Source organism: Schistocerca cancellata, chromosome 4 (assembly GCF_023864275.1).
Source record: "Schistocerca cancellata isolate TAMUIC-IGC-003103 chromosome 4, iqSchCanc2.1, whole genome shotgun sequence".
Classification (NCBI taxonomy): Eukaryota; Metazoa; Arthropoda; class Insecta; order Orthoptera; family Acrididae; genus Schistocerca; species Schistocerca cancellata.
The window spans coordinates 593761517-593776675 of NC_064629.1; the positions used below are offsets into that span (position 1 = coordinate 593761517).

General features: G+C 37.3%; 1 protein-coding gene across 2 annotated transcripts in view; it reads right to left on the minus strand.

Moving 5' to 3' along the window:
• LOC126185198 (protein FAM214A) overlaps positions 1-15159 on the minus strand; it is a 240625-nt gene that overhangs the window by 57016 nt on the left and 168450 nt on the right. For both annotated transcript variants that reach the window (XM_049928074.1, XM_049928075.1), the window contains exons 6-8: positions 4762-4981; positions 3889-3980; positions 3360-3481 (exon numbers count right to left, since the gene is read on the minus strand). In XM_049928074.1, the coding sequence (XP_049784031.1) occupies positions 3360-3481; positions 3889-3980; positions 4762-4981 (434 nt within the window). The remainder of the gene's footprint in view (positions 1-3359; positions 3482-3888; positions 3981-4761; positions 4982-15159) is intronic.

A 15159-nucleotide genomic window follows, 5' to 3' on the forward strand; every position in this document is an offset into this window, starting at 1 on the left:
CTCAGATGAAAATGAGACAGATAGGAAAAACTTAAGTAAACTGTTTATTGTTTCAGAAGTAATCACCATGACATAACCCTTAACTCACAATGTAGGGTCTCTCAAACTGCGCAAAAAATTTTCGAACTTGCTCTCCAAGGCCAGTTGTTGTGGAATACTTCTATACTCCCCCTACCCTCCTTAAATTGCTGAGCCTATGATGTTTTGTCGTCGGTTGCATTATCATCTTTTGTGTTTATTGCTGACATGTTAATGATGGTGTGAGTCTCTTAGACCATACCTTGTGAACTACATATCTGTTTTCTTCAGTAAAGTACTGTATAGCTCAAAATGCATTGGCATGAATCTGTCATTTTTAACTTTCCTGAGTTTTATGAAATTGTTAGTTGGTCTATGGAGGAAGGTGTCAGTGATATGAATCAAGAAATATACGAAAAAGACTATTTTACATTAGCCAATGATCACAGTACTGCTATCAAACAAGAGAATCATTCAGAGGAAGAACTTCAGGAAAGTTGTGATGGGGATCTGTCTGTTTTTTCAATGATATACTTAAAGTGTCTGTTAAAATCAAGTGTTATGAGTGGTGATAACAAAAATGTAGTTCCCAGCAACGAATGTCAATTTGATAGCCTTTATTTTTGCACCTATCAGGTGTGCAGAGATTGTATGATTTTTCAGACTGTACTATAACGGTCTATTTATGTGTACTATTTAAACGAAGCACACAGACTTATGTGCTTTTGTGTGATAAATGGTAAAAGGCTGCAGGCTTTGTTTGCTGCAATAAAATAAACTATAAGCATTTAAACAAATTAAAAATTTCAAATGATTTTTGCCTTAAACCTTGGTTTAAACATCGGTCCCAGAGACTCCATCATGTGGTATACATTACAGAAAATTCACCTCGCGAGTTAAGGGGTAATACATGTATCACATGTGAGACAAGACAATCCATGCTTTCATGGAAAAATATTAGTGGTTGCCTGCAGAACCATGATTGTACCCAGGCATTCATCTCTTCATGCAAAGCAAATCTACAGCCATGAATGTCTTTCTTCAGGGCTCCAAAAATGTGGAAAGCATATGAGGAGATATTGGCGTTGTATGGAGAGTGTGTAAGGGGGCAAGGGCTTCCCAGTAAAACTTCTGCAGCATTCTCTCGGCAACAAGTGGGCTAGCATACATGTGGTTAATTTGTTTTTTACTACACAGCAGATGTTTCGCTTGGAAGCCCTTACACATCCTCCATACATTCATAATCTCTCCCCATGCGATTTCCCTATTTTTGGACCCCCAAACAAAGACATCTGTGGTTGCCAATTTGCTTTGGATCAAGAGGTGCACGCCTGGGTACAATCATGGTTCAGTAGGCAACCGCAAATGTTTTTCTATGGAGGCACTGACCATCTTGTCTCACAGTGGGATAAATGTGTTAACAGTTATGACGGGGAATTTTGAAATAGTAAGCAGTTTACTTACTTTTTTCTGCCAGTTTTATTTTCATTTTAATGCACCTTACACAAGCTGATTGTCATGCATAAGTTTTGTGAAAATGAACATTCGCTAATGACACTTTAGAACATAAAGTGTTGCCTTGGTAATTTAAACAGATTCCTATCACCTATTTATTTATGAAGAAGAGAGAAGACGTCTTAGAAGGCAGTTTAAGGTTGGCAACCCAACATTCTGAGAGTTTAAGGTATTACTTGACATACTGAGATCAAGGATTTAAACAAGTGTAACAACATATTTTAAAAAAAGAAGGGTAGTACCTAATGATGAAATGTTACAACTACAAAGAGTAAATCAAAGTATTTAAACAGTGGAAACCGAAGATGAAAAACATCCAACCCCTCTTACTTTAGAACTAGTTGTTCCACTCTCAGGGGAAAAAGGCAGGACAGAACATAGAAAAGATGAACATGCATTCATTTAATGCAAGGAAAGGATATGAACTAATTTTGAAATCAAATAAAATTAACAAAATCTCAAAAAGAAGTCTTCAGAAATTTCCTGTTATGTGTTCCATATACAAGAGATTCTGTATTTTTTCTCTATTAGTTCTACTTCCTTGTTGTAGTTCTGAAGGTGAACAAGTATGTATAATTTCCCTTTCACATAGTGTGTTATTCTTTTTCTTTTGAACAGAATACTTTAAACTTTAACCACCTTTTTTCAGCCATTCAACCCACAACTACTGGATTAACTGTTACCAATACCATAGGAGCAGCATGTAACAAAACATTCTCCTGTACAGGAAGGATTTGTTTTGAGCGACACATTTGAAATGGTCATGAGAATATAAAAGTACTTGCAAAACTTCCAGGCCAGTCCAGCATGTGCTCCTCTCCTTTAATATTTATATCAGTACCACATTTCTGAGCAAGCAGTGGAACTTAAACTGCAAGCATGCGATCACTATTGACAAGTTTTGGACACAGTTTCTCGAAAATGCAGATGTTTTTAAACTTTTAGGACAAGTAAACCCAAACACAGAGTGGGTTCCAACATTTGTATGGTCTTGATGTATACCAGTTTTCCATGTTAAACTTCCCATTCTTCCTACCTTTAATTTTCTATTTACACACTACACCATTCTCTTTCAACCATTTTACTTTCATCTTAATTTATTTTTTCTCCAATTTTGGTCTAGTCCTCTCAAAAAAAATCTTACTTTTTCTATTTTCATTCACTTTACATTTCGATTCATTCTCCGATTTCTTCCGATTTTTACTGCCAACTTTGGCTTATTAATAACTAACAGTAAGTTATTAGTGTTCAGGATTTTCAACGTGTTATTCTATTTCGACTTCACTGCCATTACTTTGATGTTGCCTTTCTTGAAATAAAGAGTGCAATTTTTTATTCCCTGCAGATTGATGCATATTCGCCTTTACTTCCATCTTATGTCTTGACGAAATTCTGAAAAACAACAGATCAAACTGTTTCCTTTTCCAATTTGTGTACTTTTTTCATACTGCAACAGTAAGTACTGTTAACGTTACTCTTAAGCAAAAAATCCTCTTGGCAAACGCAATATTAACACTTTGAATGTAATCTCTCAAGCAATTTTGAACACTTTCCACTATATTGCTGTAGGACTGGCTTAGATTTGTGCAGCAGCATGTAAATAAACAGCACTATATATTCGAAACCTTTGCACAACTGACTCAGCAACAGTTCTTTCTACACACATGCAAGAATAGTGTGTCACAAAATGGAATTAAGGAAAGTATACTGGCTAAAATTAAAAAATCGTGTTAAATGAGCTTAGGTAAAATGTTGTTACAGTTGTGTGTGTCATGAAGACATTACCTGCTCTCTTTACACTGTGGATTTTGAGTTGCAGCACTAACCTCTGCAAACAGAAGGCGTAGTTCCATAAATAAGCACATCCTCTGAGACATCACGGCAGGTTGGTGGAGGACTCTGATATTTACACGGATGACGGTGGATGCCACTGACACTGGTGCTAGTGCTGTTAAATTAAAAGTGCTATCAGAACACCAGCAACCAGATGATGTCATCAACTGAAACCTGTTCTTCACCTCTAGATATGTTATAATAGCACTAAACACCACACATTTATGCTGTACAGAAAAATAAAGTAACAAGAAATGGTATAATGAATATGGAAAAACTGATTTTATTTTTTTCATAACACTAACAACTTTATTTCAGTTTCTTCTAATTTATAGCAATCAGATATCAACAGCATCTACAATATGTATCAATGTCCTTAACAATTGCAATGAACAGACCACACACTGCAGTGTTTTGGCATTATCTGAAGTGAATCTTTGTATGCCACTAATACAGGTAATGTTAGCATACAGTAAATTAAAAAAGTTCTAACTACACTGCCAGGATGTAACATCAACTCACAGTGTCCTTGTATCCTTTGAAGCAATGGTGTTGTGCAGTGGACACAATGACTGCGGAATTGAATCTGTCCGTGGCAGTGATCGCAAGCACACCTATAACATTTAGTTTTGATGCAAGGGTTACTTCCAGTTACACTAAAGAAGGCATAATTTTTTGCATTCATCAAAAGGAATCTAATGAATGGGTGGAGACAATGTTAACACATTAATAAACAATCCCATCCTTTAATAGTTATGCATAACCAAAGAAGTTGTTCAGAAAAATAACCTTCTGCAGTGTATAACTCTTGTCAAAAAAAACCCAATAAAAGTATATTTGATATATTACACTAGTATACAAAGGTCATTCTAAAATTAAAATATGTACAGTTTAGGTCACATACATGCTTTATTTCAAAATTTTGACATTACGCTTACATGTGGAAAGCCATACAACAGTGTAGGATGACCACATTTTACTGAAACAAGAAAATTTCACAGCTGCTTCATGGAAGTACAGAAATTATAACAGGATTGTTGGAGGGCGAGGGTCAGGGAAAGGGGGTAGGATGAGGAGGAAGAAAGAAAGAAAGAAAAAAAGAAAGAAAGAAAGAAAGAAATTCCATGATAAAAAATCATAAAAACTACCTATTAAGGAATTAGAAAACTAATTCCTAGGGCAAATGCAATGAAACACATCACAGAAATATTCAGTAAAACCATCTTCTGTTGTCCTGTTATTTATTGATAATGTTCTGGCTGGAGTTTCATTGTTAAGATAAGAAAGAAAAAAAGGAAAGGAGAAAATCAGAGTGATAGAAAGTATTCAAGAACTTAACTTACAACTATACAGTGACAGCACTTCAGAAAATTTTAATAGTAATGCTCTACTCACCTTCACAGCAACATTACGAGACAATGCAGCCAAGGGAAAAGTATGTTCCTCGTGTTTGCAAGGGAAGACAGATGCCTGATCCGGGACGGTAAGCCGATACATTATGTGACTTGGATTACAGCCCTTGGTATTGCTCCACCATGCAGATAACTGTGAGAAATGTAGCTGTGAGCGCACAGCTTGGAACAGGCCTCTAACTGTCATAGGGGCCTCACCATACCTGTGTAAATTATTTCATAAAACAGAAATAACAAACAAATTAAATTTTCTATTTTGTGTAGTCATTTAGAAGTATCCAACAAATATAAATAAAGTGGTAGACAACTTATTTTCATAATTTGCAATGTAGCCTAACAAATAACTGGAATCATTTACCAGGCATTAATTCACTACTTTACATAACAGTACAGATACCCTCTCCCATTTCCATTATTACTCAATATATTCTGAACTAGATTTAATACTAGCATTACAATTCCATCGTATTTGAGACACAAATGCCATTATAAAATTTAAATGCAGTATTTGATTGCTTAGCATACTGCTAAAATACGAAAGCAGAAACAGAAAAAAATGCTGTAACAATAGCCCAGGTAAATGATGTTGACTAATCACTTATACAATTGATGGATGGTAAGTTACCCTCAGAATACAGTAAAATCCCCTATTTAATGTTTTAAATATGAGCTCATACAAGCACAAAAGAGTCAGAAACATACTGCATTCCTCTAGTCAGATAAAATGACCAGTAAACTCATTGCTGTGTTCTTGTCGTGATACAAGTTATATTCAGTTAAAATGGAGAATATGGCAAAGTGCATACTGCTGGCACTTAAAATAATGAGTTCTCTTATTGGAGAAGGAATCTGAGTGTTCAGTGACAGTACAGTATTTGCAAGTGTACTACATTAATTTCTCTCATTCCAATGGCCACAAGGAGGAATAGTAATTTATTTGTCAAAGTATCAAATTTACCTTAATAAAATATCTATCAGTTCATTTATACAGAAATGAATAAACACACCTGTTTAAAAAGGAGACAGTTTTGAACCCCAGTGTGTGGTATGTAAGCAGTAAGCATCCCTAATTCTTTCACGGCTGAAAGGTCACACATGTCCTAATAAAGCAATACACAGCTCTCTCTACACACACACACACACACACACACACACACACACACACACACAGAGAGAGAGAGAGAGAGAGAGAGAGAGAGAGAGAGAGAGAGAGAGAGAGAGAGAGAGAGAGAGAGAGAGAGAGAGAGAGAGTGTGTGTGTGTGTGTGTGTGTGTGTGTGTGTGTGTGTGTGTGTGTGTGTGTGTGTGTGTTTTCTTTTTTTTTTCATTAAAATCATTTCAAATCACCATCTCTTCCATTTCCAGTATAATGTGCATTTTCTTATATGCAAGACATTGTTTTGAAACATCAGAACACTGTGCAGTAATTCTGCTGCTTTGCACATAATTTGTATTTAGGGGGATGCACATGCAACAGCAAACTTTATAGATTGTAGGGAACATTAGTATTTGGTATATCATAACCATATTTAATTTTTATGTTGAAAATTTGTATATGATATTTCATGTTTTTCATTGTCACAAGAGTAACTGTGTGTTGGTATTGATTTCTTTCACTTTTTTCTGTATTTGCCATCCTGGCTCAACCACTCTACAAATAAAAATTTAACTTCTAAAATCTTAGACTGTCAGGGGTAAACAAACTTGGTCAATCTATTTTTTCATGTGGAAGTGTATTATTGATGATAAAGCAAGACAGTTTAGCTTTTATTTTTCAAATATATGTAAAATACATTTAACCACAAAAGGTTTGATTGATTCATATGCAGCTTCACATTTCTTAATTCCAGTGTCCACTTATCAAAGTATACAACCAAATTTGTATTTCCTTCATTACTTTTGTAATTGGAAAAAGGAGTCCTTTGCATAGTAAAGGTTTGGACTGGATAGATGAATGAATGAGCGTATGGCATTGGTGGCCGGGAGACCCCTCGCAGAGCGGTTCGGCCGCCGCTCCACAAGTTCTTTAACACCACTACGGCGACTTTTGAGTGAAAGAGGATGAAATGATGATGAAAGACACACAACACCCAGTCATCTCGAGGCAGAGAAAATCCCTGACCCCGCCGTGAATCGAACCCGGTACCCCGTGTGCGGGAAGCGAGAACACTACCGCAAGACCACGAACCGCAGACACTGGATAGATAGGACACTAAGCAAATTGGGCCAGACTCTGAATTCAGGTGCAAACAAGTATCTCTGCTCTAATATGCATGTTACACCTATGTACTCTGTGAGTTCATGTGGTAAGCCAACAATCATACACCAAACAGTAAAGGAAGAGATACAGCAGCGTATGGCTACCAGAATTGTCTGACCGAGTACCCAAGAAATATCGGCCTTTAATTTTGAAACAGGAGAGAATGTTAAAGAAGAGATGTATCAGTCTTTACCACCAATCTTCTTCACCAGCTCAATGCACAAGAAAAATGGACTCTTGCCAACAGGGACTTCCATTGCAGCCATCAAATGATTACCCAGTACGTGACCAATGCAGGTACAACCCATGCCTCCAAGTATAATGCCACACAGAACATACATACATTTGGAGGACAGAGGACAACATGCCAGTGTGTTTCCACTGTGGTCACCCTAGACACACTGTACATTACTACAGGCAGAGTAATAAAGTTTTTAGGAACTACTACAGTGTCAACTGTCAAGCATCACAACAGTCTTATTCACGTCTGTCAGCTGCAGACCTGTGGGATGAAGACCATGACCATACCATGGATGAGACTATGCCCCAACATGCCATAGCCTTTCAATATTATGGTACAGAAGTCACCTAGCCACCATTTTGAGAGAAACTTAGTGAGGCAATCACATATGGCAGTGAGACCAACACAGATGCAAATCCTGCAAGGATGACGAGTCACGAAATCTCACTGAAGGCATTACCATCACCATCAATGACTAACGTGTCCAGGTGTTTTTCGGCTTAGGGGCTCCCTTTTCTGTAATGTTGGAAGCTTATTATGGTCAGCTAAAGAAGATTGTTCTCTGATATAAAATTGATTGTGCTGAAGGTCACAAATGAAAAATACACTGGCAGTGCATATTGTCATTCTAGCAGCAATAGTGCCACATAGATATTTAGTCTACGTGCTCATCCTTGGCCATGGGGACAGGTTCATTATCTCAAATAAGTCAGAAATGATCATGGAGAAACTTAACTGTTTTGTATATTCTAAAACACATTGTATGACATAGGCTATATATGATGTTTGTTTAAAAAATTATAATTATAAAATTATGAGAATATTTTGTTTTGTTTTGTTTCTCACAGCCAGTTATAACAGGAAACCTAAAAACAGCAGTGGCACGTATTTAGACTTTTTCAGACATCCATTGAGCAGAAGCAGTATGGCAGCACATTAAGACATTATATACACTGTTTTCTTATAGTCATCATGAATTTATGGATTTCACACCCTCCAATGCTAACATTGACCCAAGGCAAGAGATTTACTATTACTGAAAAAAAAAAAAAAAAACTGCTACTAATTTTTACAGAGTATTCAAATGAAGAAAAAAAAAAACCTGTCATACAATTTGATTCTATTACAAAATGTAGAGTCAACAGTGAATGATCTGCATACTTACACAAATAACATCATTGGCTAATTTCACAGCACATATGCAGAGCATATCTAGATATTCATTCAGCACAAGCAGAATATTCACATTCAAGGTTACCTGTGTCATACGGACAACAAAAAGCAAATGGAAGCAGTTCCAAGATAGTTCTGGGGACACAGTATACATTTCCCTAGTTTATTTATTTATTTATTTATTTATTTATTTATTTATTTATTTATTTATTTCTTGTCATTAGCCAACATTTGTTGAAATAGACAGTTTTGACATTACATTTGATAGTGAATCTAAAATTGGGAAACTATGTACATTCAGATTACATTACATGAGGATAAAGAGTTATTCTCTACATTATAATTCCATAACATCATAGTTACTCTCTACTACATTCCACTTCCTTGACATCATAGTTACTCTCACTCTCTACTACATTCTAATTCCTTTACATCATAGATACACTTATCAGCTAACAATTTGTGCAGCTGCTTCTTGAAGGCATCTCCTTGTAGGTCTTTCAGTGATTGTGGTAACTTGTTATATAATTTTAATCCTGTTTGCTGAAAGCTACTTTGGACCTTAGATAGCCTAGTAAAGTCTACATTAAGATTGTTTTTATATCTGGTATCATGTGAATGAACATCTGTTCTGGACGTTAAGGTATGTATTTGTTTTTTTATGGAAAGAAGACACGCTTTTATATACAGAGAAGGTAATGTTAAGATGTTAAGTTCCTTAAAGTGCTTTCTACATGATTCTTGGCTTTTAATACCTGTAATTGCTCTAATTGCTTTCTTCTGCCACATGAACACTGTCTGAGCACCAGTTGAGTTGCCCCATAATTTTATTCCGTGCTGTAAGTGAGATTCAAAGAACGCATAATAAGAAGATAAAAGTTGTTTTCTGCTAACTAATGTTTTTAGTTTCCTTAACAAAAAGACTACTCTAGAAAGTCTGGTACATAACAGTTCCGTGTGGGTGTTCCATGTTAATTTCGGGTCCAGGTGGATTCCTAGAAGTCTTACAGAGTCAGACTCATTTAATTTTTCCTGTAGATTGTGCAAGAAGAAATACATAGTTTCTGTCTTGCTACTGTTGAGTATCAGCTTGTTACTGTGGAGCCATATGGCAGACTTTTCAAGCATTGCTTTTGTTTGTTTCTTCACTTCCTCCAATTTGTTATCTGAGGTAATCAGGGTTGTGTCGTCAGCATATATTATTGACTTGTGAAGCATGAAAGTAGGCAAGTCATTCATGTATACCAGGAAGAGAAACGGTCCAAGCACTGAGCCTTGTGGCACGCCTCTTACAACTGGTAGGGCATTTGATTGCTGGCTATTTACTATAAGTACCTGAGTTCTGTTTGTCAGGTATGATCTGATTAATGCCAGTTCGTTAGTTTTTACACCATAGCACTCTAGTTTATTTATTAGTATTTCGTGGGATACAGTATCAAATGCTTTACTCAGATCTAGTAGTACAGCACAAGTGATAGAATTGTTCTCAAAGCCATCAAGTATGTCTGTCACAAGAGTTTCTACTGCATTTATTGTAGACAATCCTGGCCTAAAACCAAAGAGCGAGGAGGAAAAAAGATTTTGTTCAGCAAAGTAGTTGCAAAGTTGTGTTTTAATGCAGCATTCTATTATCTTGGATAATATAGGTATGAGGGATATTGGACGGTAACTTTCAGGTTTGTTTTTTTCTCCTTTTTTATAGATTGGGATAACAATAGTAGCCTTCAGGACCTCAGGAAATTTTCCAGCTGTAAAAGTACTATTGATCAGAAAGGTAAGAGGGGCAACAATAATGTCAATTATTTGTTTCAAGATGGTGTTGGAGATGCCATAGAGATCTTCACTGTATGAGCCATGTAGGTTTGTGACGACTTTGTATACAGTTTGGCAGGACACCTGTTTCCATTTAAAGGATAAGTTATTTAGGTCAGGAATGTTGTGGGTAAAACTTTCAGAAGTTGCATCATCTGGTGCAGAGGTAGCAGTAGCTTCCAACTTAGTACTGTTAACAAAAAATTCATTTAATTTTCCTGGCACTATTGGAATTTCTTGTCTGTTTTTATGCTTCCCTGCTATTTTGTTTATTACCTGCCAGGCTGCTTTGCATTTGTTGCTGGAGTTTTCAATGAAAGCATCATTGGCTCTCTGCTTTGCCATCTGTATTTCAGTTCTATAATTCTTCCTGGCTTCTTTATACCTCTGCTTCGATTCTAGGTTACCAGTTTTAGCCATTTTATGTAGGGCAATAAGTGTGTTTCTCAGGTCATGCAGTTCAGGAGTGAACCAGTTGTGCTTCTTTTTTCTATTTGGTGCACCATCTGTTTTCATCTTTTTGATTATTTGTGGGCAACAGTTTTGAACTAAGCTTGTTAGTATGTTCATGAATAAGTTAAAAGCATTACCGTTGTTATTACAATTATATACTCTGTCCCACTCAACTTCTGATAATTTTTGCCTTAACTTCGTAATGTTGTCCGGATATAATAGTCTGATCCTCAATGTGTTCAGGTTGCTGAGTAGGATAGTTTTCACAGTTGACCATTAGCCATAGGCTGTCATGGTCAGATAAAACTGGATTTATCACTCCGTACTGACACTCGTCTTTTGTCAAATTGGTGATTATGTTATCTAGGCAGCCATCTAATCTGGTTGGCTTGTTATTCATACAGTACAAGTTGTTAGACCTTAGCATGTTTTGAAAGTGTGTGACAGTTGGTGTTTTTAGTCGAATGTCTATATTAATGTCACCAATGTATGCTATCTTGTGGTGTCTGTATTTTACCAGCAGGTACTTATTTAAAGTCTCCATTTGGTCAATAAACTGATGAATATCAGAGCTAGGAGTGCGATAAATAGAGATGATCACTAATTTAAGTTTGGGAAGCAATAATGCAGCAATTTCAAAAAGTTGCTCTTTGCAAAAATGGTCGACTTTTTGTGCTACATATTCAATGTTAGAGTTTCTCTTTATAAAAATAGCGACTCCTCCATGACTACTTTTGGTTCTACAATATGAGCTTACTAATTCAAATCCTTCTGGGGTATACAGGGCAATTTCAGCTGGTGTGAGCCAGTGTTCATTTACACAGAAAACATGACATGGGTTTGAACTTAGGAACATATCAATTTCATCTATTTTGTTTTTGATTGATTGTACATTTAGGTGCATAATTAAAGTTCTGTTTTTGAGAAGGATAGGCAAAGAATTAGACGCATCTATATTTACAGTTTTTGTGGCACTGGCTGGGGGATGATAGTCCATAAAAAATCTTCACTGCAGCTACTCACACTCTTACTGCTGGTAGATAAGCAAATGGCAGCTCTATCGTTCCTCGTGGCTGTAGATGTGGCTGTATCCACAGTTCTAGCTGGTGCACTGCTGTTGTCCTCTGTTGAAGGGGCTGCTGTTGTTGGTCTCACATATTGTTCATACCACCCTAGTTCTCTGACTGTCTTTTGGGGCTTACTTTTATTTAGTTCACTTATCAGTTTTCCTAATGTGCACTTTCCTTTACGATTCAAGTGAAGTCCATGTCTGGTGTAGCATGTTCTGTCAAGTGAGCTGACATCCATTAGTTCCACATTACTGAACCTCTTACACGTGCTCTTAAGTTTATTATTTATTCTACGAATTTCTTTGTTTATGGGTGAGTATTCAGGCAGGTCGTATCTGTGGCTGAAGTTCACGAGTATGATATTTGTGTTTGTTAGGAGTTGCTGATGTAACACTTCTTTTTCTGTTGAAACTGTACGAGAAAAGGCTAAACTTCACATTTTCATAATTTTATAATTATTTTGAAAGAAATGACCTGCTTTAACCATGGAATACTTTTTATTAAAAGTCACAACAGGTTTTGCACCAATAGAAGAAGACCCCCTGGTGATAAAGATTCTTTTCAATAGGCCATCACCGAAAGGTAACTGCTTTAGAGCCACTCCCCATCATTCTTGTCATATTGTAAACAAATAGCAGGCTAAATGCGGTAGTGATTACTTAAAATGAAGAGGGTAGCAGAACCGCACCACAAGCAGGAAGGTGGTTGGTGGCAGCAGACAGGAAATACTGACCATCATGCCAAGCTATGGCATAGCAATCAGTACCATACTGCCTTGCCTGCTGCCTCTCCATTACCTTCCTGGATGTGGTACAGTTCTGCTCCCCCCATCATATTAAATAAGGATTATTGGTCTGGGTGTGCTATTTGTTTACAATATCATGCAAATGATGGGGATTGGCTCTAAACCAGTTACCTTTTGGCGATGTCCTATTAAAAAGAATCTTTATCAGCAGAGGGTCTTCTAGTGGCACAAAACCTGTCTTTACTTTTTATTAAAGTATGCTACAGCCAAAGTGGATTATTTCTTTCAAAATGTTGAAGTTTGGCTGCAGTTGCTCGCAATTTAAAGTAACATGCACATTTTATAATTACTTTTAAGTGATTGTTTTTAAACACATAGAACACTTTAGTTTTTCCATGATTATTTCTGAACCATTATGTATAACGAACCCCCTCTACATGGCTGAGGGCAGGCACAGAGTGGAAACATCCACATGATACTATTGCCACTGCCAAATTGCCAAATACATCCAGCTGACAGGAACATGTATTGTATGAATAACTACCAATGACAGAACACATTCCTTTGAATTTATTGTTTTAACAGACTATAGTTATAACCCTGTTCTTGGATGGGACTTCTTGCAGGTATTGCAAATGGTCCTAGACTGGAAGATCTGAGGACCTCAAGATCAATGAAGCTATTCTAACAAGCACACAAAAGGATTGCTCTGGGCAGTTGTTTGCCATCAAAGAAATTGTTACCTGCCGTCATCAATAACATGACTTCGAATCATCAAAGAGGACACTCAGTTACACTGTGAAGCTATTATCAATTCTAAAAAAGTACTCACGCCTACAAAAGAAATGTATATCCCAGCAATGATCATAAGCATCGTAGAAGGTCAAGGAGAACTTTGGACCATTAACTGTCATTAGCAGTTGCAATTCACCTCTAAAGTTACAAGAGTAGGGTCAGCTGAACCTGACCAGGAAGGGCAGCTTAGTAACATCAGTGAAGAATTGTGCTCTGCTGCCATTATAGATAACACTCTACCTGCTTACTGATTAGCTCGAAGGACTCAATGGGCCGACTGGTGAGAGGAGCACTCAGGCTTCAGGAATATGACATCACACTGGTATCGTAAAGTGGATCCAAATGTAAGGACACCAACTGCCTTTTAAGGAATGCTTTGGCAGATCATGGCAGTATGGATGAAATCTCTATCACTGCTGTATTAAATGACATTGCTGCTGAACAGATGTAAGATCCAACACTGCTGAAAACCACAGAAGCCTTGGAGGAGGAGGAACCAATGGAGAACTCCAATTAATCAACAGAACATGATACAAGAGGAACTGAGATTCAATGTGGGCAGGAATAGTTGCTCATCACACCAGCTCATCTACAGCCAGCTATTGCGATGTCACGTAGGATTCATGGTGGCTCCAGACAATCAGATGCAGGTATCACTGACCAGGTCTCTACTAACTCGTTAGACACTAAGTGAGCCACTGTAAGGAAAGCTGACAATGGAAGCAAATGCCACAATTATTCCTGGGACAACCGTTACCAATCCCACCTGCAGCAGTGTCATTCCACCATGTTGGAATCCACCCTTTGGAGAGGTTCCCAAAGTTGCAGACGAGAATCTACGGATGATATTTCCCACTGGGGTACACGAAAAGAGCCTTAAAGTGTTCATTTTCATTTGAAGTCACCATAAGACCACAAAATCCCAGTGCCCCGTGGACACAATGTCCATGAGGGCATCGGCCAATCCTTCCACCACCAGAGAAAATCAAATAAAAAGCACTTTTCAGAGCCATCTCTGTCTGCTGCTAGCCCGAATGTTGAGGGAATAACAAAGAACAAACAGGACTTAATTCCACAACTATGCCAAATGCATATATGTGCTGTACTGTGTGTATAGGAAACACACACACACACACACACACACACACACACACACACACACACACACACACACACACACACACACACAGAGATAAGAATCAGCACACAGGACCCAAATTAATGGGATTCATTTAGTCATAGAGAGAGACCACACAATAAACACTGCAGTGAAATTTTCATTAGACCTGACGTGACATGACCTTAACTTCCACAGGGAAAACAGTAGTAAATGGCACTGAAATCTCTACTACAGAATGTAGCCTCTTCGCAGTAACATCCACACATAAACCCCGAGGTGAAAACCTTTCTTATCGTGCCAGACAACTTTAACATCTAAAGACACAGTTTATCATTGGTGACTTCAACTGTCAGTGATACAGTGAAACTGATGGCAATGGCCAGTTGCTACAAGAATGGATGGAAGTGAACAACTTCTGTCTCCTATACAACTCAAAGCTGCCCTACACCTTCAAGAGCAATATTTGAGAAAAAGGCAACAACCCTGAAAACTGCTTTCTCAGCAGCAATATCCAAGACATATGTGTTAAAAAATGTATATGAAGCTCCTCCAAATCTCAACAAAGGCCCAATGCAATTCAGGTCTTCTCTGAAGTCAAATTTATTAACATGTCCTTTCAAAGAAGGTTCAATTTTAAAAAAGGCAGATGGATTGTTTTTTCCAGGGAATTTGACCAGGAAGTTAACAACATAGATCCTGTACACAAAAACTAC